Source organism: Epinephelus moara, chromosome 1 (genome assembly GCF_006386435.1).
Source record: "Epinephelus moara isolate mb chromosome 1, YSFRI_EMoa_1.0, whole genome shotgun sequence".
NCBI classification, from domain to species: domain Eukaryota; kingdom Metazoa; phylum Chordata; class Actinopteri; order Perciformes; family Serranidae; genus Epinephelus; species Epinephelus moara.
This window is the reverse complement of record NC_065506.1, coordinates 29,735,241-29,763,233: the sequence shown is the minus strand read 5'-3', so window position 1 is coordinate 29,763,233 and position 27,993 is coordinate 29,735,241. Positions and strand designations below refer to the sequence as shown.

General features: G+C 40.8%; 1 protein-coding gene across 1 annotated transcript; it reads right to left on the bottom strand.

Moving 5' to 3' along the window:
* Positions 1-9: 9 nt before the first annotated feature.
* On the bottom strand, positions 10-27,992 carry strc1 (stereocilin 1). The gene is made up of 29 exons (XM_050063268.1): positions 27,712-27,992; positions 26,160-26,858; positions 26,003-26,027; positions 23,837-25,196; positions 21,761-22,576; positions 19,892-19,957; positions 18,401-18,511; positions 18,056-18,210; positions 15,253-15,439; positions 14,249-14,364; positions 12,983-13,112; positions 12,670-12,852; positions 11,894-11,932; positions 11,635-11,802; positions 11,338-11,478; positions 9,593-9,654; positions 9,304-9,439; positions 8,967-9,055; positions 8,562-8,697; positions 8,235-8,425; positions 6,499-6,589; positions 6,018-6,189; positions 4,873-5,048; positions 4,575-4,730; positions 3,734-3,882; positions 3,459-3,607; positions 2,985-3,082; positions 2,685-2,835; positions 10-803 (listed from the first exon to the last, which is right to left on the bottom strand). Exons 1-29 carry the CDS (start codon positions 27,764-27,766, stop codon positions 697-699), a joined length of 6,114 nt encoding a protein of 2,037 aa, XP_049919225.1. The 5' UTR covers positions 27,767-27,992; the 3' UTR covers positions 10-696.
* Between the last annotated feature and the right edge of the window lies 1 nt (position 27,993).

The window sequence follows — 27,993 nt, the reverse complement described above, 5'->3', positions numbered from 1 at the left end:
GATCAGAGACAGATTGGTACAGTTTAATAATTTAAGAATACATTTATCAAACCAGAGAGTGCGCACAACAATACAAAACTCACAGCAAAAACAGACTGAAGCTGACCAGTACAATCAGGTCTTACTGAGCATTATGTACCAGTTATCTAATCAAGATAACTTTTATATAAATGTAGCAAACATTGCAGCCCTTATTCTGACAAAAATAATATATCATTTCACAAAAATATATAACTTTGCATGTAGCATTGCAACACAACTTTGATTTGCTCGTTATAACTGTATCATAAGTGTATTTAAATCATCTAAGTGTTTGGGTTGTATTTCTGGGTATGGCGTCACATCCCTGAGAAGGATACATCGGGACAGTAGGGATCATACAGGTTTATCAAAAATAAATAAATAAATAAATAAGCTGGGTGTGTGGGTGTTGACTTACTGGATAAGTTTATATTGTTAAAATGGTCTTTTTTTTTAGTTAAACTCTCCATTTGGTTCCTTCAGTGCTGATTGTTGATATGTTTACATAAGTGACAGCTGCACAAAATAAATTATCTCATTGTCTCATTAATTACACTGGATAGAAATCCTGAAGTGCTGCACATTTCACAGAGGTATGGTATTGCACAGATAGACGAGATCATCTCGGTTATGTGGGCGAGGAGGTGTTTCCCGATCCAGCAGGGGTGAGTGGGGTCATGTGCCAGGGCAGATCAGGTCAGGACAGGGTAGGACCAGCAGCATCAGCAGTCCCAGTATGACACACAGAGGACTGTGGCTCAGTGCCAGCCCCTGTGACTTCCCTAAAGAGGAACACAGGGACACCACGCGATGTATGACCCCTGTGGGTTAACTGTCACAGCAAAAAAACACTGTAAAACAAATGTCAGAGTATTTTATAGCACCCTCTGGAGCTTGTCAGCTGTGATATTCCAGTTTAAGTGGCACATTTCTGTTTTAGAGCTGTTATGGTTATGGAATAGCACAGTGAAATGAAGAAACCTCATCTCAAGTGAACCTCTTTTTCTTTTCCCCAAAATAGCACATCATTATCTATCATCATTAATTAGTCTATTGAACAGATATATGCAATTGTGAGACAATTAAAGTACATATAAACGCCCCGATTGTGTCCCATAATGTGTCCCAATTCCACATTACATACGATTCTAAACAGGGTTTGTGTATAAAATGCATTTGCACTTAAAGGGCATGAAAATCTTGGGGTGGCACACCAAAACCGAAAGCCAATGGATGCATAAAGGCCCACACACACCAAACTGACATTCAATGAACTACAAGAAATGGCCAACTGTTGCGTCACCTCACATCACCTGCCTCTGAGCCAAAAATCTACGCTTGAACACTCTACAAAGACTACAGCCGAAGGCAACTCGGACATACGTTCTGCACTTGCATGAGAGTAAATAACTCTCTATAGCAGCAGGCAGCTTAGTCTGTATTCGTCATTCAAAAAGGGAAAGTGGAAGACCGTCAGGATGGATTCAAGATGCTACTTAGCAAGTTACCATGTGAAAGCGAATAGTGGCGCAGTTTTGAACCATTTCTGCTAAAGAGATAAATGGCTGAAAATAATCTGTTTTTAATCTGTTTCAAGTCTGTTTTGCTCTTAAGCTGTCTTGATTTAAGTTGTTTGTTTGCACTGAGCTTATCACTGTGACAGTGATTTCATTTACAGACATACTCCGCCGTCTCCGATGCTGATTCAGTCCGCCAAAATAAAACAACAAGGGCCGACTAGTGCCAATGGTGCAGGACACATTACAAAACACTGACTGACAGCCAGCTACTGGCTTCGTGTGTCAGGGCCCTTAGGTTGTCTAGTTGTCTATGATACCACTTTTCAATTTGATGGCGCTGACAAAATTTTTTCATGTTGCATTTTAGTCTGGTCTAGGAGTTTACATTTAATTTTTGCGAAGAACTTTGCTCTGGTGTTTTCATATGTGCAGGAATATATGTCTCTATGTCCAGGCTGTGATCACTGAGTCTGTACATATTCAGTATCTTTCTCAGTTTCTGATCTGTCACATCAGTCAGATAGTTTGCCATCGTGTACTGTCAGTTTAGGGCCAAATAGCATTGCAGTTTGTTTTGGGTTTGTGTGGTAGATGTCTAATAGTTTTCTTTTTCTGTAGCGATAATGTGGTTGGGCTGGATTGTGTGATTGTTGTCCTGAGGCCTTGTGGTCTATGCGCAAGCTTAAAAAATGTGCGCACAGCAGCCTCTTAAAGACTGCAATGTCGGCCTGCAAGTATTTTCACTTGAGGGAGAGGCATGGCTCCCCCTGGCTATTCACAGATGGAAAAAATAATTAAACAAATTGCAGATGATGTTGAGAGAAAATGAAAATAAAGTGTTACATCTTTGGAAAAACATTTAGGTTTTTCTTCATAGTTTGGTTTATTTTGGCAATAGCTTTCTAACATCATAGTTGGAGTGATGTCTGTCAGTGCACACCTTGTTTGATTCATTATTATTTCCTGAATACTAACTTTAAAGACACTATATTAAGGATATTACAGTATTAGTATAGAACTGGTGCACAACTTCAGTTAGAGCATTCATGTTTACCAGATAAAAACTAAGCAAGCGTCTGAAAATGATCCCTCTTTGTAATTATCAGAGGACAGGAAGCGAATTCAGCGATTTCAGTGGTTTACCTCTGAAGTCTACATGCCTGTCCTCCCACGGTGTCAGCACCATAGCCAGAGCTTTCCTCTGAAGATCCGACAGTGCAGCGAGCTGCGCGTCAGTCACCGCAGCCGCCTGCTCGTAGGAGAACATGCTGATCATTCTCTGGTCAAACACCACCTTTGAGGACAGGACAAAGCAGACAGACACATAGACGCAGATTGGCAGAGATGAGACAAGGCAACATAAGGAGCTGTTAGAATAAATGCAACAACATGAGCATAGATCAAGATATAGAGGTTAATAAAAAGCTCTGAAATCCGACTTACAGCAAACTTATCAGGTGGTATCATTTCGATGGCTGCAGGTAAGAGTCCTTCTATTTGCTCTTTCACCAGCGCTGACATTGCCATATCTGGGAGACCAGCTGAAAAAGTGCAAAAATGTCACCTGAGTCAAAAACACTAGGATGTAGCAATACTAGAGTGACAGAATACATTAAGAGGGTGTCAAGAAAACAAATAATAAAAACAGGATGGCTTTAATTTAAGCTTGTGAGCACACAGCGTTTGATTGAGCAACACAAATAAGACATTTGTGCCAGACACATATTAAACCAGATGTCCAGTTAACACTACTGAGAATTGATGCTTTTTGCCTTGCACAATGTAATTTAGTGCAGCTGTCAACAGTGCAATAAGCGACAGAATGAACACAACAGTTTCATTGTATAACTGATTATAAGTGTGATGACACTCGAAGTTGAACAAAGCAATAAGATGACGACAGTGTGTGCATAATACCTGCCAGAACTCCAATCTCAATGAAGACATCAGTTCCCCATGAACTTATGGGTCCAAAAGCAAGGCTGTGGGCCAGCAGCCCAACCAGAGCCAGCAGCTGCTCCTCTGAGCAGGACAGCCTCAGCTGACCCAGCCAGAGCACCGCCTTACTGCAGCCACCAGGGTGAGACACAGTACACAGAGAGAGGAGGAGGAGAGAGGGGAGATCACCATGACTGAACACTGTCAGCAGCAGAGTAATTCTCAGACAGAAATGTCTGTTTTTATCTGCTCACCTGAACTCTACAGCATTGAAAAACTTCATCTCTGTCGTTTTAGCTCCGCACACAATGTGTCCCATCGCCACCAGTGTGCTGGAGTCAAGCTGGCTCGGACTCTGCAGCCGCTTTGTGGAGTTTAACACGGTGGTGAACAGTGCAGACAGCTAGGACGGAAACAGCAATCAAGATCAAGACATACTCTTTAAGCAAACACTCAGTTATTCAGAAGACTTTGCTGAGACTAATGCAGTCTGATACAAAAGCCCTACTTTCATGATTGTTATATTATTTTGTGAGAGGAGATGAGTCAGCCTCATGAGTCATGTGGTTCTTAGCCGCCTTGTCATCCATGACAATCGTGGAACATCAGTATGCTTTATCCGTCTTGCACAATGGTCACTTGATTAAAAACTACCATATTTAATCAAATTAAAACTATCAGTCATTCATTTACTTAAATGACTGATTTCTGTCTATATCAAACAGGTCTGAAATTAAATTTTGTGTAGCTCTAAGTAGCTATAAGCCTGGAGTTTGATACTGCTGCATTCACTTAGCAAACACACCTGCACTACATGTGTCCAGCTATACTGTTTGACTATTAGAAACTAAGCACTTATCAGGTGGTATCATCTGTTAATCAGAATCAAGAATTGTCAGTGGTCGTGTCATAATGCAAATTTTACACACTGTGTTCTCAGAAAATACACATTTTTAAAGCATATTATCTCTTATATGGTAAAATAAAAATGTCTAAACATCACATTCTGGTCTCCACTGTAATATGTGCAGTAGTTAATGAGGGCAGTACAGTAAATATATGTGATCTGTTAACGTCTGTAGCCAAAGCAGCTACCTGTCTGTTGCTCCAGGTACTGACAGCACCCAGAGCAGCGATGCTCCTTCGCTCAGTCAGTCGAAGGCTGCTCAGCTCCTCTGGTAACAGCTCTACTGCTATTCCACCCAGCTGAGAGATCACAGACTGGGAGAAGGTCGAGACGGGGCCGTATATCTTCATACATGGAGTAAAGACAGAGCAGACACACAGTGTTAACATCTGAGCTGAGGAGGGGAAACTAGCCTGTGCAGCCTTGAGTTAAACACATCTGAGAGGCTGTTAAATGTACTGTGGTGCACTAAAGAAGGTATTTTACCTGTTTGACTCTCTTGAGCACTTGGCTGCGCTGGTAGGATGCAAGGAACGGGTCCTGACCTATCAGCTCGAGACAGTTGGAGAAGGCCGATGTAGACATGCTTGTCAGACTGCTGGAGGTCCAGGCGGAGGGAGCTGTTGTATGCAGAATCTCACAGGTAGGAACCATAGGAGCCGCTGGTAAAGGACACAGACACAGACATACAACATGTGACTGTATGTACAGCATATCAACAACTTTGATTAGCCTGTAAGTAAGTAATATTTTTGTTTTTGGTTTAAAGTATGGTCAGTGTCATACTGTACACACAATATGAGTATGCATGCACATCCAGACCAATGAGAGCAGGTACTGCTCCAATGTCCACTATTTATTACACCAAGGTGGTGACACTTTGAGCACAGCTACTCTTCTTCAGACTAAAAAAAAGTTCAACAAACATTCCAGGCAATTATTTATTTAAAGTATTATTTACTAGTTTTTATTTGATTTATAATTTAATTTAATTTAATTTAATTCAATTTAATTTAATTTTATTGTATTTTATTGTATTCTATTTTATGTTATTCTATTTTATTTATTATTGTTATTTAGTTATTGGTTTATTTATTTATTTAGTTAGTTAGTTAGGTATTTAATCTAATTAATTTTGTCTTTATGTGACCTGAGGGTAGAGAATGGAGGGAATGAAGACTTGGATATGTTTTGTTCTGTTTTGTATTGACTGTACTGTACTGACTGCTGAATGGCTCTAAAAAATCAATAAAGAAAATTATAATAAAAATTCAAAAAGTGCATTTTTATGCTTAAAAACATCAGCACTTCTGTGTAATAAATAAGTCAACAGTGGAGCCCTGCAGTGTGCGAGCGAATCCATTTAATGTTAGACTTTAAACCTAACCATAAAAAAAGAAAAGAAAAGGAAAATCAACAATAATTTTGACATGATTGCAAGCATTAAAGGAATAGTCTGACAGTGGACCTGAATATGCTGAATATGCCCTCCTACTATTGACTTATATTAGTTAACAGCTCCCCTTTAAGTGCCCTGCTTGTGGCACTTTGTGGCATATTTTCCCAAATGTCAACCTCTTCCTTCAGAAAGTAAGTTTCATGTTACATTTAACAACTAAAGTGAAGCTTACATGACATGAGGTTTATTTTGAGGAAGCCCAGGAAAAACTGTAGAACAAACTGCTGCTTCTCAAAAAATCTCCTCCTCTCATCCTCGTCCAAACAGTGGATCCCCACATCCCCACGCTCCCACCGACGCTGGCTCATGAACAGCTTCTCTATTCGCCCCACAGTCATCAGCGCCTGTGGGAACACAAACAACAGCACATGTGATGTGAACATGGAGAGACACACAACACACTGATGGTTTACGGGAAAACAGGAACTTCACCACCTGATCCTCACACCTGCTGGAGATGCGACACCTGAGGGATTTATTTACAGCCTTTGTTGGCCTAACCTGCCACAGCATCAGGTAACAATCCCAACGCCTCACTATGGATTTCTATACATCGAATGAGTCCGTTTCAGGAATGAGATTTAAATGTTTCTCAATCTCAGAAGCAATGAAGATGTAGAATCAAACACATATGAAAACAGTCAAAAACTTACCAGGGAAATCTCCTGCAGTTTGTCATCAGGCAGGAAGAAGAGAAACCGGTCCACCTGACTGAGTGTCGTCTGGTTCCAGCTGCTGACTGGGCTGTGAGGTAACATAACATTTCATCAGCTTGCTGGTAGAGCTTTTATCATATGAAACCTCCTCCATATTATTCTGATAATTCCCATGTTTCCCTCCTTAACTGTAATCTTAACATAAAGGTTGCAGAATTCCACACACACTTTGGATAAACTCTAAACACACAACATTACAACAGTGATTACTAATTTCTCCTAAGACAAACTGGGAAAATTGCTGATTAACTCAATTCTCATAATAGCAAAATATTTTGATTAAGCCAAATAGAAAAAAATGGTTCACTTTTAATGCCTTTTTTTTTGGACAAATTCTGGTTGAAATGCAAATTCAAAAGCTGTAAAAGAATTGTTGAAATGTCTAAAATTACAGCCTCACTGTACAATACAAATAAAATATTCTTGTTTGATTTTTGATTTAACGTTGATGATTTTCTTTCCACTAATCTCCTTGGTCTTCAACAGGAGGTCCACAAACCCAAAATTAAATTGATTAGGTCTGAAAATATGCATTAACATGAATCCAACATATTATTAGCAAAGATAAACTGGCCTAATCATTAAAAAACAGTACACAATGTTAACAATAAGCTAACTGTTACCCATTAGTCCTCAGGCAATCATTTTGTGGCCATGTTGCTTTTACAAAAGCTGACCTTTCAGAATGATACAGACCACTATCACTATCATCAATGCAACACTAATCCATAACAGCAAGATGAACTAGTTTGCTTGTTCACTACAACTAGTTACGTGACAGTTACGTACTATTAAAACATACTGAGCGCTCCATGAATGAGTCCTAAAACTCAGAAATGAGTTAGCATTGTAGCACTTCCGGTTTCCACGTCTCAAAATCAGTGGGTTTTAGATTCCTGAAATAAGGTCTGCGGTTAACACAAGACAAGACTTTGTTTTTGTTTTATACCCTAAAATGCATCAGCAAATACCTTTATGTGGCCTAAAAAGGTGGTTGCTGACAAGTGGCTAAATGAGAACAGCATCATGCCAAACACAGCTTTACAGCCTTGTTGTGGGTGCGACGTTAAATTACACGATCTTTGTGTGGTTTGTTTATAGCCTAACTTTAGCTATTTCATTTAGTCTTTAGAAATCATAAAAGTGGTGTTGATTTGTGAAGATTATGTTGCTGAAATGTTTAAGTAGTATAACTGTTTATTTGCAACAGAGCTTATTTTCTGCAATGATCCAAAGTCCAGTGGAAAAATCCTATTAGGCTTTTTGACAGGGGAACCAGGGCATCACTAACTTCCATGTCGTCCTTCAGAAAAACATCAGAAGACACTCTGACATACTGTGCACCTCGAAAACTACCAGCAGAAGTGCAGAGGGTGAGGCTAGCACACATAACCGCGCGACAACAGCTACAGGCCAGCACAAAAGAGAGAAGACTTGAAAATATCTAGAGATTTATCTCATTTGCAATTTAATTTTACACAATATATGTAGTAGGGGGTCCCAGCTCTGTCTGTGTTTGAGCTAAGGGGTCCTTGGCTTGAAAACCTTAAAGCACCCTGCACTAATCACATACCAAGGGGTTTATAATTTCATTGTTCAACAACGTGTAAAAGACCACTTTGATTTTCTTGCCCTCAGTAGTTAAAACCTTGAGTTTCAGATGATAACTTTACCCGAAGACGTCTTGCAAGATACGAGCCACAATGTCCATCTTGCTCCTGCTGTAGCAGAGTCCCTGCAGGAACTCCAGATTGTCGACGAAGAAGCTGCGGTCCAGCTGGATGAAAACCTCATCCACCACATACGGTGCCATAATGCCCAGTGAACGAAACTCCTGCTCAGTGAACACCCCGGTGTACATGCCCTGCAGAGGAAGAGACCACAAAAGCACACAGCAAATAAACAACTAACACTGCACTGCTGAACTCCTAAAAATCTTGGCCTTCCATCTTCTCCCTGTTTCTTTTTCATTTCACTTTTTAAATTAGGAAAGTACTGACCATCCTCTGCACCATTTTGTCCACCAGCAGCTCCTGTTTTGTTCTATCCAGCTTCTGGAAGGGCAGAGGGTGCTCGATGATCATCTCCCTCAGAGTGCCCATTATGTCTGTGGGAAACTTCTTAATGGTGCTCACCCTGCAAGCAAACACACAGACAGAAAATGATAAAGGATATTTTTCATTACATAGTCAATAAATTTTATACATAGAGGGAGTGGCTTTTATATTCTATTTTACTATAGAATATTTTATATACTATACTTTCTTTTTTAATAGATCAAACATGATAAGTACACAAAGGTTTGCCATGTCTTCCCTGCCAAGACAGAACATGATTTTTTAACGAAGGCTTTTGATATTTAATTCCTATCTGCTCATAATGAGAAACGTCAACTCCTGACTTACGGCATCGACAGGGCAATCTCAGCTCCGAGATCTCTGAGCAGCTCAGAGAAGAACTCAAACTGATACAGCTCCTCAATCACACACTTTTTCTGTCCAGAAAAACAAAGACACATAGACATAGATTACAACACTTAAGTATCAAGCAGTCAGGAGTTTAAACATTACACAAAATAAACCCCTACCTTGAATCTTTGCACGTAAACTACTGATAAAAAATGAATTCTGTGTCTTTAAGAATCAACACAGTGTCACAAAACATATCATCACAACACTCAGCTGTATCGATATTTTCTTGCACCTCTATTATAGACAGCAGCAATTAATCCAGTAACTTTACCAGTGAGGTGTGAAGAGGACCCGGCTGCTGCCTGAGGAAGGCCAGGATTCTTCTCACTGAAGAAGGCGTGGAATCGGCCCACAGACGTTCCTGTAGGACCTTGCAGCTCACACCCTGACCCACTGTTCCCAGACTCCTGATTACATAAAGAGGTGAGTGTCAAGAGATGCACATTACTGTCACATATACTGTAAAGCTGCAGAGAACCAACACAGCTGCTGCCGATAGGATTCAGACATCCTGGATACAAAGTGAAAACAGATTTATCACAGAGATGAAGCGTACTTACAGAAAATCCTGTTTGATCAGCTCTGGTTTAGTATCAAGCACCACTTTGAAAATGGCTTTAGCCTGAAGAAGAAACAGAGAAAACGCTGTGTCATTATTGTAGAAATAGGAATGTGGTTACATGTTGGTTCTGAGCTGCTTTCTGTCCCAGTTTTCGTGGTCAGAGACAATCTGACATGAACAGCGTATAGTAGTTTTTGTGTGTTGTTTGTATCCACAGTCACAAGTCCATTCACAGTGTCAGTGATGATGACGTCTGTGCTTTTGCTTCGCCACTTAATAATTCAGCAGTTAATCAAGACACTGTCATAGACACCTTCTCATGCCAAACAGAGGAAGCATATTTAATCAGAGGAAGCACGAGGAGATCATAACACAGAGTAAAAGCCACATGCTTGGGGTTATGTAATGTCCCATATTCACATGCTGTGACTCGATGGTCTCTTCCACGGCGGGGCGGAACATTTTGTTTGTGTTCAATTAATCAATCATTTATTTGTCACATGGAATTATACAAACTCCAGTGAAATGTGATCCTTTAACTTGTTCTCTGTAATTTAGTTTTTTAGTTTTTAATTTTGTGTCATTTTTAGTTACTTGCTGCTGCTTTATAACTGTCCATGTTTCCGGACGGTCTCTGGTTATCCATAGTTTTTGGCTGTGGAATGATTTAACTGTCAACACATCCCGACCCCAACAAGATGGCTGCATGGTCACTCTTCCTCTGAAGGGTGTATAGCAGTGATCCACAGCAGGAACAGGACAGCACCTCACACCACTTCTAATTCATCGTAATGCACACACCTCCTCTCCCTCTCTTGCCAGCGTCCTCCACTCTGTCAGATCAGCATATAGACAATCGGTGTCCTGGCTGAACAGCCCTTCCTAAGATTTAGTTTCGGTGAATCAAAGGATATTACAGCTCCTGATGTCATGTGAAAACTGATGCAGCGCGGAGTACGTCCTGTACAATGGCTTGCAGGATGCTGTTTCAGCTGCCCCCATCTTCCTCATCTTTCCTTCAAAGTGTACTGATATTTACATTTAAAAAAAACTCAACCTAGCCAGCTAGCAGAAGTCGGGACAAGGAGAGTTTACAGACTAGGGAGTTGATTTCCTCATCCCATTGAGCACACGCACTTTAAATACTTTTATATTTATTTATCTATTTATTTATTTATTGCATTTCTATCATCACTGCAATGACAATAAAGGCTTTCTAGTTCGAGTTTCTAGTTTCCAGTTCTAGAGACTCGCAGCCACACACCTCCACTGTACAACAGCAACCACAAAAAGCACCATCAACACTCACGAACAGACTTAAGGGCATAAATTTAGCACAGATCTAAGGAAGCCTGTAGAGAGACGATTGGGAATGTACACACCTACATCATGTTTCTATTGATCTCAATATCTACACTTTTCTTTTTTCCCTTCTTTTTTGTGTGCAAAATTTAAAAATTGTACCATTAATGTTACATAATTGGTTGACTCACAGGAAGCCATGTATCGTTACATATGTTTTAGGGATTTTCTCATTTATTTTGTTAAATACTGAATACTTTTTAGCTTGTGAAGATTCTCTGTCATTTGACCAAACAAAACAACTTGACAATTTAGTGTTTATCATTCTGCATATGCACCTGTGATGATGTCTCATGAGCTGGAAACACATTTATCAAGCTAAAAGGTTTGAATACCATGACAAATATGATGTGTGTTGATGCAAGATGTGCTGTGTGATACCTGCTGTGTGTTCCAAGGTCTTGTGAACGCAGTGGAGATGTTAGAGACGAGCACAAGAATCCTGGGCATGACGCTGAGCAGGGGCGTGCAATGGAGCAACGGCTCCACTTCATCCAACCAACCGACCACTTCTGGAAAACCCTGGTCATAAAAGAGGTGAGATTGGGACAGTGTTTCATTATTTCTTCAGCTCCAGCAAAGCCAAACTAAATACACCTTTTGTTAACAGAACTTGAAAGTTTAGATTTCAAGTCAGTATGAACGTGTCTCCCCACTGTTGGTGCGTGTGTGTCGTACCCATAGTTTGGTGGAGATCGCATTGGCCTGCGGGCTGAGGCATGGTGTGTGTTGGGCCATGGCAGGCAGGGATGACAGCAGCCTGTCAGATGTGAGGGTTAACAACGTCTCCGTCTTCATTCCAATGATGAGGGAGCCGAGCTTCTGCAGTTGGCCTGGAGTGGTCAGCTGGGCAGAGGAGAGGAAGGTGTTCAGCTCAGGGTGTAAAGAGCATCTCTCAACTAAATTCACATTGTGATGTGTGAATAAAATAACTCACGGTGCTAGTTGAAGACATCTTGTCTATGATTATGGAAGCCTGCAAAACAAACAGAAAGAAGCAAATGAATAAAAAGCAACTACCATTTTAAGTGGTGATAAATACATTCAGAATCTACTGAAAGATTCAGATTAGGCCCTAGTTACATCTGGTATTAACATGAATCTTAGATAATTGGATCACAAGTGGTGAGTGGAGACACATGCCAGGTGTGGACAGACAGACTTAAAGCTGTCCACACATATTAATACCAGGCGTAAACAGGCTCCAAGGGGCTGCCATTACATCACTATTTATTCATTCATTCATTCATCTTCTAACCGTTACATCACTATTTACTACAATATTAAAAAAAAATCATGATGAACCTGCCAAACTATCTGTAGGTCAGAGGAGGTTAATGCTCTAAAGACTCCTTAAAAGCAAGACAGCAGCTGTGAGCTGGAGGTGAAAGTAAACGGCTCCACTTCAGATGATAGCTGAGGGCGAAGTAAAGCCCAGGTATTTGCCTCACGAGCCGTCTCGCCTCAGGGGTCGGTGTGCTGAAGACCGACTGTCTGACAGCTGTTCCTCAGCAACTACAAGCCTAACCAGCTGTCATTCAGTCAGACCATGGACAACAGATAGGGGCTTATGTCGATCAAGGGACTGACTAAACCCCTGGCATTTATTTTAAAAGAAAAAATTCTGTATGTTAAGTGGCAGTAGAGATGGAGTTAGAGATGATGAGTCCTACATCTTCCTCTGTGCATTATAGGTTGAGTTCGCTCCTCTACCTGTGCAGGGCTGAAGGGAACAGAGTCGAGGGCAGGGAGGGCAGCAAGCAGTTGTGACGGTGTGACATCCTGCAGGAAAGTCACACCCAGCGAAGGCAGGAGGGGGCCGAGCTCTGCCAGGCGACCAGGACTGAGCGAGGAGGGGACCTTTAACTCTGATCTGTTCAGTAACAGACTGGAAATCTGGACATGGAGTTCAGAACAAGCACAGGGACAACATATAGCTTATAAATACTCCTCACATGCAGCTGTTACAAGTAAGCACATAAATTAAAAACTATAAATAACCACACAATAACTTCTGTGTTCCCACCAGATGGCTGGGCAGACTGAGTCCATCACGTGTGCAGTTCATAACGATGTCCTGGATGACACTGAAGACCGCAGTGTCTTTGTACATGAGGAGGTCCTCTGGGTCTGCCAGGCAGGAGAGGTTACCCAGCCTAAAATCACAAACACTGTTTTAACAACACACAACTGGGAGCAATGAGAGGTTTCCTCCCAAAAATCTAGATTTACATTTTGTGAAAAAAAAAAAAAGAAGTTAATTACTGCCCATTGCACATGTGACCTTAATATATCTGTAAGATATTTGATTGTGAAGTTCTCAAAGCAAAGACAGAATAGTATTACAAGTACATCAATGACACCTCCACAGATTTTAATTTTTCTTTTGCAGAATCAGTTTGGCTTTTGGCTTATGTTACAGTTGTTGTTTCAGTAGATGTTTCTGCTGGGTCTCTCGATTAATTATCTATTTGTTTCAATTTTGTATTAAATGGCATGTAATTTCTGACCATTATCTGGCAATTCAAATAAGTCGTGCAAAGTTGGCGTCCAATTTTTTTTTTCGTTTTTTTGCGTTATTTGGCCACTGAATCAAAATCATTGACTACTTAATTTTTCGTAAGGTCATTTATGTTGTGTTCACACTGAGTGCGAATAATTTGCATGAGTGAATTATCTGTAAAGTCAATGTAAAGACATGATTGGTTGCAAATGCGGATGCAATGAACGCGATGCAAATGATGCAAAATATGCAAATTAAGCGGCGAGAAGCCCATACACTTATCTGCAAGAGTTGAAAAATCTGAACTTCAGTGACCACTTTGCGCCATGATAGCCAATCAGCATTGAGATCGTCCGGGGATGTACGACGTTGAGGACATACCAGCGGAAGTTCATTTATCGATTCAGTGATTTCACATGCATGTGATGCGAGTTATTCGTTTGTATGAAGCAAGTCAACACAAAACATTCTAGCATTCAAACTCACATTAGTAACACGATGTGAAAACTGTGAACACAACACACTCAAAAACATACTTAATTTAAATTTGTGCTGCCAGTGACTATGAAAACCTTTCAACATTGCCGCCCATGAAACACCATATTTTTCTAAGGTTTCAGTTATATGCAGGTCTTTCTGAAAATGACCTTCCCTGATATCAGACAGAAATTTCAGGGCAGATTCAAAGATCTGGACCCAGGCAAATTATTACCATAGAGACAGATGTGTGTATATATTACATGTTCATCATTTTACACTGCTATACTATCAAAATGAACCATTTCCAACCTGATAAAATCCTGAGCTGTCAGGTTCTTGTAGGTGCCGATGAGGCTCTGAGCTATGAACTCCTGCTTTAGAGAAGTGAGGGTGTTTCTCTGCAACACATCCAGCCCGTCCAAAAGCTGTAGAGAAACATGACAGAAACATCACTGTCTGAATATTAGACATTAGACACTTTTTGAAAATTTGACAAATAAATATTAGAGAAGCAAGAACTTGTCTGTGTTCACAACCTGCAGAATCATGAACTCATTCAAAGGAGCAGCTTGCAAGGTTGGGGAACACTCTACATATGCCAAGCACAGATGAAATCTTTAAAAGTATAGTTAGACAATTTAGGAAATATGCTTATTTGCTCTCTTGCCAAGAGTTAAATGAATAGATTGATACCAATCTCATGTCTGTAGGTGAAATGTGAAGCCACCCTCCAGCAGCAGGCTAGCTTAGCTTAGCATAATGACTGGAAACAGGGGGAAACGGCTAGCCTGAGTCTGTCTGATGGTAACAAAATCCGCCTATGAGCACCTCTAAAGCTTGCTAATTAACACGTTACATCTTGTTTATCTAATCCTTACAAAAATATGTCAAAACAACTATTTGTCATTGTCAATATGGGTAAGCGCTAAGCTAAACTAAGCTAAGCTAAGCTAAGCTAAGCTAAGCTAAGCTAAGTGGCTGCTGGCTGTGGCCTCATATTTAGGAAAGTGAGTCAGTGCATTTCTTAAAATGTCAAACTATTCCTTCAAAAGCTTTTAAAGTCATGGTTGAATGCTTAAGGTCAGTAACCCCTTTATCCTCAGGTCATTTTTAATTCATGTGTTCCTATCTTTACTTATTGAACGTCAGCTACAAGCATATGACACACACACAGAGGAAGAAGAGGCTGTCTGTGCTTTTCTTTTGACCCGAATGTGACAAGTAGCTCTGCTGTGCCCTGAGGCTAATAGAACTGACTGAGTCCTGGCGTCTCGGGTTTCCCAGCCAGGTGTCAGAGCTCAGAGGGCTGTTACCTGAGCAGATGAGAGGTGTTGGAAGTTGTGGAAGGGCAGGTAGGCGATCAGGTTTCCTGTGTCCCTGATGAGTGACTGATGACCTCTGATGATGTTGGAGGGGGGCATAACTTTACTGTACCACAAGCCAAACGCCTGTCGCTGCTCCAGAGTCATGTGCTGCAGGTGTCTGTTAATGGTCTCCCTCCTAGGAAATAATGAGTTTTGTTTAAACATGTGCCATATACCAGAGCTGTTGCTTTGTAAAAGTTTTATTGAATATTTTCATGTAGTCTGCATTTAAAGATTTCATTTAAACAAATTAAACTTACCATGTTTCATCATAAGCTCGGTACAAGTAATACAGAAAAAGGTTTGACCTTCTGGGTTTCTGACGGTATTGATACCACTTTTATGTCTCTCTGACAAAGGCTATGTCTGATATTTTTCAACCTGTTCCCATGATTTTTGTGTGACTGATGGGAGAAAACATTTAACATAAATTAGCCCAGCATTTAGCGAGACCACTGAAGCCATCTGCGGCAAATCAGGCAACAACATTAAACACTAGGGGCACGTTTGCACTGTCAGTTTACATCCACTAAAAGTGCTTGTTTGTACCACTGACAGGCTCGTGTTTGACAATTTATGACCAGGATCCCTACAGTGATAGACATTTTTGTTGCAGAGTAAGAGCCTTTTCGTTAAATCAGAAACAGCCCTGAAATTGCGTTCACCAGAACCTCCAGGCTCCATTTAAATAAACAGTATTTTTAGCATAGAGCATAGAGCCAGCATATTCTTACAGCTTACTGGGTGAGTTAAGGGTTTATTTCAACCACACCAGGGTTGGTGATTGGTAAAATGTGGAAAAGTAGAAAGATGAACGAAGACGGTTCTTGTGAGATTCATTTATTTACCTTACTTTAAATGAGGTGTGTTTCACGATGATAAATTTACTGTTTATCTAAATGGAGTCTGGTGTATTTGGCAATAGCGATTTCGGGACTGTTTCTAGTTGAACAAAAAGGATTTTACTCTTTAATGAGACGGTTGACCTCTGTGAAGATCTTTCTATAATGTTGTCAGACACTTAGAATAATAATCTGAGCCTGTCAGTGACAAAAACAAGCACTTTTAGTGGACGTAAACTGATGGTGCAAACGTGACCGGAGTGATTACATTGCAGCCTGTTTTACTGCTGCTTGCTGCAGTGGTCTCAATCAATATTGCACCAATTTCAAAAATTGCTGTTCCCATTAGTCACCCAGACACATAATCATGGTAAAGTAGGGTCCAGGTTAAAAAATAATGAACTTACCGTTTAAGTATTGATCTACAGCGAGGAGGCAAATAGCTTAGCATAAAGACTGGAACCAGGGGGAAACAACAAGCCTGACTCAAAGTAAACATTAAAAAAAATCTGCACATACCAGCACCTCTACAATTTACTAGTTAACATGCTATATCTCTTTTACATCATTTGTACAAACCCCTAAATAAAAAAAAGAATAACAGTTTGTGGTTGTACTCCGTTATGTGAATGTGAATTTTGTTACCTATTAACAGAGCCAGGCTAGATGCTTCTCCATGTTTCCAGTCTTAATGTTAAGCTAAGCTAATTCCCCTCTGGAGGCAGCTACATATTTACCATCCAGATAGTCACAGTGACATAATCTAACAGTAGACTCATTTATTTCTACTGTAAAGAAAAGAAACAAAAAACTCATGCTGGACTGTGATACTATGAGATGTATTTAATGCTCGATCTATGTGTGCGCTGTCTGCAGACAAAACTTCCCTTAAGAGAAAATTAATGTTGACTCAAATTTACAGTCAGACATGGATAGTAAAGACCAGAGCAGAATTAAGGTTTCCTTGCTGTTCTACATTTAATGTCTCATTCTGGTTGAATCAACAGCTAAAACCTCCGCACACGTTACAAAGCCTCTCTAGATTGAAATCTAGTCAGTCAACTCGTTTCCTTTACTTTCTATGTATAATGCATGTTCCTGGCACCTCAGGGTGCAGTGACACATCACTTCTTGCAGAAGCCTGACACCATTTCTGTGTTCACATGGAAACACAGTGAATGCAGGAAAGTGAGATTGCATTATTGTGCACCACTGAAATAAATCATGGTGTTCACTACATACTTTAGGCAGATGATACACAAACATAAATGATCTTTTTTTGATGCAAGGTGAGTCTGAAGCTTTGAACAGGCTATTAAAATAAACTGAATTCACTGGTATGTTCCTGGTCTTAACTTAGAAAGGAGCTTGACATATCGCCATTTAAAAGTGCAAAGGCATGCGACATGGAATGAATGCATCCTGTCAGCAAGCTTTTAGAAACAGGTTTTAACCCGAGGTTCCTGAGGTTCAGTGGCACCTCTTTATTTATCTGTTCTTATTTACATAATTTCCCACCTTGATTAATAAAGTACTGTATCTAACAACTGAACCATTTTAGGATTCTGGCACATTTCTCCTAGTGATGAGGTGCATAAAGAAGAGAGGTAATCTTTGAGACAAAAACTCAACATATTAAAACAAATTTAAACTGTAACCAGAAAAACATGTTCTTCTGCTAATAACATCGTGTGTGAACTTAAGAAGCACCACAAATGACAAAGGGCAACCTTTAAGAAACCCAGGAAAACAGTCCTCATCATTCACACACCAGTGCACCAGAGAAATAATACTGCTGTTAGAATAAGTGACACAATAATCATGAATAAATGTGCTTTATAATAGTGAGTATCAGACTTTACGAATGAGTATTGGCTCATTAGAAATGATTAGGTGACTCCATGACTTACACCTTGATGTTGTTTTGCAGTGAGGGCAGAGTTTGGATGTCAGCTGGGCTGGCTGCAGCCAGCAGTGGAGCCAGCTCTGGGAAGAGACTAACATCTTTAACCAGGTGGGTCTGGAACAACACTGACACCATGGTGGACAGGTACTTGTCAGGACACTGGTAAACAGAAACAATTCCGTGTCAGCAAGAATATGAAACTGCATAGCCTTCTGTGTAATCAGCTAAAGACTAAACCAGTGTTACAATGGTGAAACAGAGAACAAAGAATTCCAGGAAGACACAGGGAAACACTGCTATTGTGGTCAGTGTAGGTTTCACATGGTTGTGTAATGATGTGCTTAGTCACCTGCAGCGTATCCTTGTTTCTGCTGTAGTACTGAAGGATCAGTCTGACGGTGGTGATGTGAGCTGAACTGAGCACTGAGCTCAGGCTGCTCAGCGGTATATCGAAGTACTCCTGGACATATGAATACACGAGGAACTTAGTTAACACAAACATGAAAAAAGCAGGCAATAAACACATAAATAAGTACTGCTGTGCCTGTGCTAAATCTAAATGAAAATGACAGTGCAAATGTGCTCATGCTAAGCAGGTATGATATTTACAGTGTTCACCATTTTAGGTTGCTATGTTAGCATGCTAATATTTTCTAATTAGCACTAAACACAAAGTACATCTGAGGCTGATGGGAATGTAATTAGTTGTGCAGGTATTTGGTCATAAACAAAAGTATTAGGCTAACTACAAATCTGACCTAATGATGGTGCCAGAGGGAAAGTTAGTGGATCACCAAAGTCATTACAATTCATCCTCAGGGGGACATGAATGTTTGTACCAAATTTCATGGCAGTCCAACCAACAGTTGTTGAGAAATGTCACTCAAAACTCATGGCGAAGCCAGAGGAAAAGTTTGGGGACCACCAAAGTTAGCAGGATTCACCATCTGGGGACCATGTCTGTCTGCACCAATACATTTGGTAGATGTTAACAAATTTTACAAGATAAGTGAAAACTTCGTACAACCGTTGGCGCTAAAGGAATAGTCAGAAGATTAGCAAAGTCATTAGGGTTCATCATCTGGGGGCCATGAATGCCTGTGCCAAATTTTGAGCCAATGTATCTGGTACATGTTAAAATATTTTGAAGGATAAGTGAAAACGTTGTGCACATGTGGCTCTTTATCCTCTCTACAGTGGCTCCCTGTGGGTTTGTCCAAAAGAAAAAGGTAAAGAATATGTTATTTTTAACAATTTAATTTTCATACATCATTGTTTTAGGCCTAAAGTCATTTTACATTCTCTTATTGTAAAAATGTGCAGCCTATACACCGGTTAAAAAAACGTTTTAACATTTTGTCAACTAAAATGTGTGTCATACGTCCTGGAGCCTTTTCCAGTAATTTTTTCCAAACCTCAATCACAGTGACTCGTCTTGAGTTTACCTAGCTAGGCTGACTATGGATTCCAAATCCAAAAAAGAAAACAGAGAAATTAATAGTGTGCAGACAGATTTGTTTGCTTTCACCACCAATGCTGCAAAGTTAAAGCAGCCAATAATCTTGAATAGTCAACTACAGAGGAGCCACCTCATGGTAAAAGATAATAATAAATACTAATGAATGCTAACTAATTTAGATACTTTAATTAAAAGGCTCAAATATGCTTTGCGACTCCTTACAGATTTTTAATTTAATGAAAATACATCCAATAATTGTTGAGATAATTCAGTTTCGACCAAAATGGTAAACTGACTGACAGATTAACTTTGCCATCACTAGAGCCATGTTGTCAGCATGGCTAAAAACTTAGACTGACATCTAAAGTGTGGTAAAATCACCTTAATGAGGAAGTACTCATCGCTGGTCACGTCCCTTGCTGTCTGCATCAAACTGGTTAAGACTCTCTACAGGAGGGAAACACACACACACACACACACACACACACACACACACACTATTAACAAGGGGATTATCGGCACAACAGAATCTGGGCGTCTGTTTTAACACATTATTGTGATTGTTAAATCGAGTGTGAGCCTATTAGAGATTACACCAAGAGGAAGAGATTCATTATGTCCATATCGATGACAGGAGTGTAACTGTACACCAGCTGTAGGCTGCCTGTACACTGGAGCTATACAATGACACTAATGGTAACTGATACGGACGAATGGTTAGATAAAGCATAAAGTCAATGAATTGTTCTACACAGAAACTGATTGAGCATAGATAAATAAAAGATGAAGGAGGACCTCTGTTCACACTATTGTCTGATCAACCTGCAGAATACATTTTCAACAAAGAGCCAATATAAACTTAATTAGTCATTCATATAGTATAAGTAGTAGACAATAATATAGTAAGCAGTGGTGCGATGTGTTGGGGAACATTTGCTCAGCTGCTGTGATTATTTCCATTTGATGCTACTTTATATTTCTACTATAGTTCAGAGGGAAATGTTTGGCTTTGTACTCCACTACATTAATCTGACAGCTGTAAATAGTTACTGCTTACTTAACACTAATTTTTACATTGAAAACATACACAACATAAAGCATTGTTAACAACCCAACAGAACTATAAACTCCATCATGGCCAGCTACAACTGTCACATACTGCTTACACATTAATACATCAGTAACAAATAATATTATATAATAGCATAACTCTAAGAGGGGATATTTTTCTTTTCTGTTTGATAGTTTATAGCTGGAGTGTGGGACTCTTACACATAAATGAATGGGCGTTACATTCAAGCCCTTGCCAAACAAGTAAACACAATGCTGATTAAGCCTGCTGCCGCCAGGAGAGCTCACTGTATTTTGTAGTGTACCGGAGTTGTGGTGTCTGGTGTCTGTGGCGACTTTCCCGCGCTGGCTCACTGGAAGCGATTTGTTTTATGTCAACCAGCCAGAGCTTAAGAGGGCAGGAACAGGTGGAGAGGCCATAGTGATGAAGCAGCAGCTAGGAGCAAGAAGCGTCCAAGAAAGATTTCTGGAATGGATGCTCCATTAACCCTTTGAAATCTGGAGCAACATCACTTTTCTTGCGCTGCTTTCAGACGCTTTTTGCAAGTATTTGAACCTTTGAACCTTGAGCAAATTGGTGTGATTTCTTTCAAAGACATCAGGGAAAAAAAGGCAGTGAGCATCTTGATAAAAAAATGTCCCACAAATTGCAAAAATAAAAAATAAAAAATATATTTAGAAAATTATTTTTAAAACAATCTAGGGAGCAAGGTAAAAGCTAGGGAAAAACTATAGTTATAAATATATTATTATTACATTTTAAAATTGTGTTGCAGAATTATTATAATTTTTAAGCCTTCTTTCCGGGTCATTTCCTTGTTTTTAATTTTCTCTTTTCACTAATTTCCTTGCTAATGTTTTGGATCATTTTTTTCTTTCCTTGCTCATTGACTTCTTGTCCTGTCTTTAAAAGAAATCAAGCAAATTTGCTCAGGTTTTAAACGGTTAAAAACAAACGAGAGAGGGGTGGAGGTGGCGCTCATGCAGGCATACGGCATGAGCGCGCATCGACCGCGTTGTGTAATTACTCTCACTGCCAGAGGGGGGAGTCAAAAGTTCCTCACTCCAGCTTTAAGAACATTTTGCTAATTGTTTAGGTGACACTTTCAATGCATGACTTTTAATTGATGATTACAGGATCTGTATACTACCTCCAATACTAATAGGAAAACTACTTACCCCAAAGCACTGCAGCAACACCCTCTTTTTGTCGAAGTTGTTCACCCTCTCGAGATAACGAACTACAGATGTTAACACGCTCAGTCGTATGTTCTCGGTGACATGCAACGAGGTGTTGTGGACCTCCTCCAGGGCCAACAGGATCACCACAGTATTGCTGACTGCCTGCTCCAACACTGTCACCACAGGTGGAGTCATCAGATCCTCCACCCTGGACCTCAGACTCTCCACCCAGCAGCGCACCATCATCTGCAGGGCCATGTTCTGACTGGCCCCAGGCTGGCAAGCTGAGGTGAAGTCAGCTGAGCAGGTCCAGTTGAACTGTCTCACCAGGCTCTTGGCGAGGCAAAAATTAGGCTCTGCAGTGGTGCTGCTGTTAGTGGTGTAGTTGGTGTAGGTGGTACACATGCTGCTCACCCACAAACTAGATGGCTCCTGGGACAGCAAAAAGAGAAGACCGGCATCAGGGCAGATGGAGGAGACAAAACTGATCTGGTCATGCTCCCAGCAGAGAGTCAAGAGGGCTGCGTCTGGAAGAGATATGCTCCAGCTTGAGTACTGGCACTGCTCTGCAGGATTGAATCCAGGTGGGCTTTCTCCTTGTTCCCCACCTCCACTGGGAGTCACCCTTTGATTTGAATGGTTGGCACAGTGCTGTATTAACCAGGTGTTGTCCTGATTGGCCAACAGGTTCTGGAGGACTGTCTCATTGGCGCAGACTTTGGAGGTGAAGTTATGTGGGTCGATCTCAGCGCAGAGAGCTAGCTCGGTCATGTCGACGATGATGGGACGGGTCCACTCAGAGTATTTGCACACCTAAAAACAGATGCAAACAACATCAGAATACAAATGCTGTACTAGAGGCTTATTTTAAAATAACATTTTAACTTCTTTTCTGTAATGGTACATCATCTGTAAGAACGCAAACCAATGCTTAATCTTTTTTGAGGATGCTGAGGAGATTCGATGTTGATAGGACAATCATGAAATTGTTCTATTCTGCCTTTATTGAGTCTTTTGTTCTTTTGTTTGACATTGTCTGTTGGTTTGGTCAAGTGGTCAAGTTGTGCTGTAAGATCATCTGTATAAAGAGTGGGTCACCTCTAAAGCTCAGTCTACTGACACTCAACATCCCCGTTGAGTGTCCATGTTGAGTTTAAGATGTTTCCGTCAGGGCGGAGGTTTTGCCGCCCTAAATGTAGCACAAAGCAAAGATCGTCCTTTGTCCCGTCTGCTATCACTTTTCTTAACCAGCAGTGACCACTAATGTCCATGATTTACCCTTGACAGTGTGATACTGGACTCAAATTGCCTCTCTGGGACATAAAAGTTTTACCTTACCCTTCCATAACATCCAATATGCCAGAGAAATATTTAGTTTGTCTGAATACATAGTGTGTCAAATGCAAAATGCCAAAAATACCAGGATGTTCTACTGCATCCAGTCAATTTGCAGCAAGTTAGCATGCTTTTCTGTCTATCCTGACCCACAATCTTGGTAATCTACGTCGTATCGTACGTATAAGATAACAAACAACAAAAGGATATAACGTAGGCTACTGTACGCAGTTATAGCTTAAAACTACATACATTGCAAAGTCACAACAGCAGAGCTCTTCGAGGTGACCTTTGTCTCTGGCAAATAGTGTTTTGTTTTATCTCCAAGGTAACCGATATATGAGCAAAAGGGTCAAAGTTCAGGGTGCAGTGTAATGACAAAGTAGTATGTCCCAATTGCATACTGCATGGAACAGTACATACTTTGAAGGGGCAGCTGCAGTAACTAGTAAAAGTTAAAGGAAACGCAGCAACTGTCTGGTTTCCATCTAGGTCATGTGACCCCAAAGGTAGCTGATAAGTTCATGTGAAACACCTTTTGCCTCTTACCTCCAAAAACAGTTCATAGTTTTTGCATCTTAACAGCTGCTTCTGCTTCTACTTCTTTTTTGTCAGTGTGCAGGGACATTTTTCTATGAAGTGGGACTTAAATGAATATGTATTTCTATTCTTTTTTGTGCATGCATGTTGAGTAGTCTTTGGATACACAGATCCAAGTCATCCAGGTAAGATACCCACCTGTGGTAACACTGCTATATCTTCTATTTCCTTTATGTCTGTGCAGACTGATGTCAGCCATTTGTTCTGAGGGTCTTCTAACAGCTTCTCAAACACAGACGCTTTGCAGCAGACGTTCTTCTGAAAGGCAAGTTGATCGTAATGCCAGCAGAGGCCGATCACTGAATCGTCCACCTGCCGCTCTCCCCACGTGTGGTAGTCGCACCAGTCTGCGATGACGAAGGGCTGGGTCGGCTCCGGAGTTTGAAAGCTGAGAGAAAAGTTGCAGTGATCCTCAAGCCATGCATTTGCTTCATTGAGCAGCAGACTGTTTAGAAACGTTTTGTTAGCGCAGACCTCTTTGATGAAACCACTGTTATCCAGGCGGATGCACTGTGACAAAACATCAATGCTAATGTGCATCACATCATGCCACTCTGAGTAACGACAAGACTCTAACATTATTGAGCCCATGTCGGGGAATGGTGCCGGAGGAGGCTGCTTTGTGCAGTTAGGCATGAAGTGCACGTTTTCAGGGTTGGAGAATAAAAGCAGGAAGAATCCGGTGTGCTCACAAATGAGATTGGTCAGTCTGGGGCTGTCCAGACTCATGCAGAACTCCAGCAGCGAGGGGCCAACCGGGGCAGAGGGCTGCTCGATCCACAGGTCATAGACACAGAACTGACTTACCATGTAGGCAGGGTCTGCAGAGGAGTTGGCACAGTATCCATACAGCCAGCTGTTCATCTGATCTGAGAGCAGCTTCCTCATCAACAAACCATTGTTACACACCTGCTTCACAAACTCCTCACGTTCGTTATCGCTGCACAGCGACACCAGGACAGCGTCCACCACCTCGTTTTCAAGCCAGTTGTTATAGTTACAGGCGAGCTGTTTGAGGTTAGAGGCTTCTCTGGCTACTCGATGAGGTGCAGAGGTCGCGGTGACAGCAGGGGAAGGCTGTGTGTCCCCAACACTGCAGCCAGTTGACCTGCTGAGGAGCAGAGACATCAGCGTTTGTATGACATAACACATATTGCTCCACACCTGCTCTATCTGGTCAGGGCCGAGGGAGCCGAGCGCCTGGCAAAAGGTGAGCACAGATGCAGAGGACCCCGCTCTTGAGCCTGTAAGAATGTCAGCACACAGCGTGTCATTGAGCCGGGCCAGGTTGTGGCGATCGCACTTCAGCAGGATGTCGTGATTGGTATCAGTGTCGTCTTTTGCCTCTGAGCTGCTGCGATGGAAGGGAACCCTTTGAGGATTCTGGCACTCTGGCCCTGGATATGTGCAGATAGACTCTTCTGGAGCCAGGAAGATGTCCAGGAGGATGTCAAAGATGGAGGTGCTGAAGGACCAGCTCACATTGTGGTTTATCCCCCTGAACAAAACAGTAATTTGACCATTATTACAGATTCACATAATATTTACTGAAATGCATAGAGACTAATGCCTCAATTCCATTGCTTTTCTACACTTCCTATCTCGTATAATCTTATCTAACATCATGGAAACCAGTTTTAATCATTCTGAACTTTGTTTCTGAGAAATCACTGTGCACATCAGTCATCAGGCTCTCATACATCTGAAGCAGAGTCAATTTCCCAAAGTCAATGCCTTTTTTCTCTATCAATCAATTGTCCAGTGTATACCCAGCTAGTTTGTTGGTGCTGATAACTTCTCACACACACTTCTAACACACTTCTATCTGCCTGCAGCTCAGGTGCTTTCGAACTAATCTTTATTGCCTTAAATTTCAAAGAGGCTGTGTCATCACATCCCACTGAAGGACTGTTCCAATGTCAAGGATGCTTTGAATTCCTCCGAATTGAAGGAAAGGCCTTGTCAATGGCGCATGCCTGGGCATTTGCTAACCTGTGTGTTCACTGAATGCTTGCCTAGCCTCTGTGGGACCTGACAAGGAAGAACCTGTCCTACCAAGGAAGCATGCTTGACTTTTACAAGCTCTTGAGGGACAGCAAACTAGCTCGACAACATGGCCAAACACAAGTATGATGCTGAATATATTAAACTGTGCAGACCTTGAACTAATGACTACAGAGAAATCTGGACCCTGTGGCTGAACCAGTTGGGAGCCACTGCTTTATAGTGCTACTTGAGGTTAAAAGCACCACATGGTAACTTTAAAATGGAAAAAGGTTTATGTGGATTTCCTCAATGACTTACCACATAATGAGCTGCTTGAGATCTCCTGTAGAGCAAGTGGGAAAGCAAATTTATTAGGCATAAAGAAACTCTAATCAACTGTATATTACACAGAACAGTTCAGAAAATGACATGGCACTACTCACTGTGTTTATGCTAATGAAAGGTAATGTCTTACCTTGCTCGCAGGTCTCTCTTCCATCTAAAGATGGTATTCTAATCCCAAACTGTAAAGCGATTTTGATGTAGTCCAGTGGTATTTGGAGAAACGTTGCCATGAACTTTGAGACATACGTCACAGCTGCATCCACGAGGCCACTCACAGCGCTCATCAGATTCCCAGAGAGAGGGAAACTTGACACTACATTTATAAATGTTTGCTGAAAACCATCTAACACCGCTGCCGTTGATTCCCCCATCCTGATGTAGGTCCTCAGGAAGCCGTTTGACTCCGCATCACTCCTCGGTTGAGTACATGTCTGGGACCCCAGAGACGACACAAAGGTCAGCAGCGGCCTTCCTAACTCCAAAGACACGGTCTTTGTTAGCTCTGCCTCCAGTCCACAGTCCTGTCTCCCAGACAGAATACAAACTAACATCTTGGGAAGGTCATCCACGAATCGTTCTCTCAGCAGTGGCTGGAAGATGCCGTATAAGTTACTCAGAGCACTGTAATATGCATTTAAGTCAAAGCCGCCTCCTGTGGAGGAGGCGCTGAAGCTGCGTGTGTTTTCATTTTTGCCAGACAAAGAGTGGATTTGGTTTATAACTCTCTGGATGTCCTCTTGTAGTTTGGTGGCTTCATCAGGGGTCTGGTTAGACTGTCTTTGTATTAATTTGGGTTGTGAGTACACCGCCTTGACATCACAAAGGATCCCTGTAGATATTAAGACACAAAATTTAAAAACAAAAAACAGGAAATATTCATTTCTGTTGCCCCACATTGACAGTTGAAAGAAAGTTTATCCACTCTTTGCTATTGTGAAAATTAAAAAGTGACAGCATATCAAGGGCCGTGTGACATTTATTATGATTTGTTAATAGGCTTAGTAAGAAAACAAAATGATAGGCTATCATGTATAAGCATTTATGAGTATTGCAAGCACTTCTTTGTCATGAACAAGTTAGAAAAGCTGATGTTAATAAGTTTATATTCAGATATTGATACATAATTTTGCCATCTCAGTCAGGGTGTCTTAATTTAATGCTTTTCAAGATCAAGAAGTTATTTAAGCAACTTTAAGACTGATTTTTGGACAAATATTTTTATATTTTTATTCAAGCATTGCAGGTAAATTTAAGTACACAAATGTGGTCCTGTGCAGAGGTAGATTTTATGTAAAAATATGGTTATTAGTGGGTTAGGTTAATCTGCATTTTGCCAACAGGTAAGTACAACTATAAGGTAAAAAGACAATTTTAGGTTCAGTGGTAGGTTTTAAAGCTAGACTCATTTTGATGAAAAAATAAACAAAATAAAATAAAGCAAAAATAAAATAAAACAATTATAAATTAAATAACATAAATGTTTGTGGCAACTAAGACCTCACAAATTCATATTCAAGACTATTCAATTACTTTTATGGCCTAATATCTATAAAATTGAATTTAAGACATTTTAAGACATTTAAAGGACAGCAGACACCCTGATCTCAGTGGAAAAGTTTTACATCACTACATTTGCTCGAAGACTAGTCTAAAAGTTTTCTTAAATCTTATTTTGTACTTACCAAACAGGATGCACACCATGCACGCAGCTGGTGTCGACCACATTGTCAGAGTCATCAGAGTCAATCAAATTCAAGCAGACAACCACTCCAGACGAAATAAATTAACAATAATAATAATAATCCAGTTTGTTTTATCCCGTTGATGTAGAAGACATATTCAGCCGAGGCAGAAGAACTGGATTGAGAACAGGCGTCATATTGATGAACTGCACAGAGCCAGGATTCAACAAGCTGTCGCTCATCCTTCAAACCTCATCTCTGTCCAACAGGCCCGAGGTGATG

What these genes read in the sequence shown, in the direction of transcription:
- strc1 (XM_050063268.1), bottom strand. Translation starts at nt 27,766, where the DNA reads ATGACTCTGACAATGTGGTCGACACCAGCTGCGTGCATGGTGTGCATC. An exon ending in CATGGTGTGCATCCTGTTTG is followed by an intron (nt 26,859 to 27,711) that starts GTAAGTACAAAA and finishes TAATATCTACAG; the next exon opens with GGATCCTTTGTGATGTCAAG. An exon ending in CTCAAGCAGCTCATTATGTG is followed by an intron (nt 25,197 to 26,002) that starts GTAAGTCATTGA and finishes TGTTTTGTTCAG; the next exon opens with GGGGATAAACCACAATGTGA.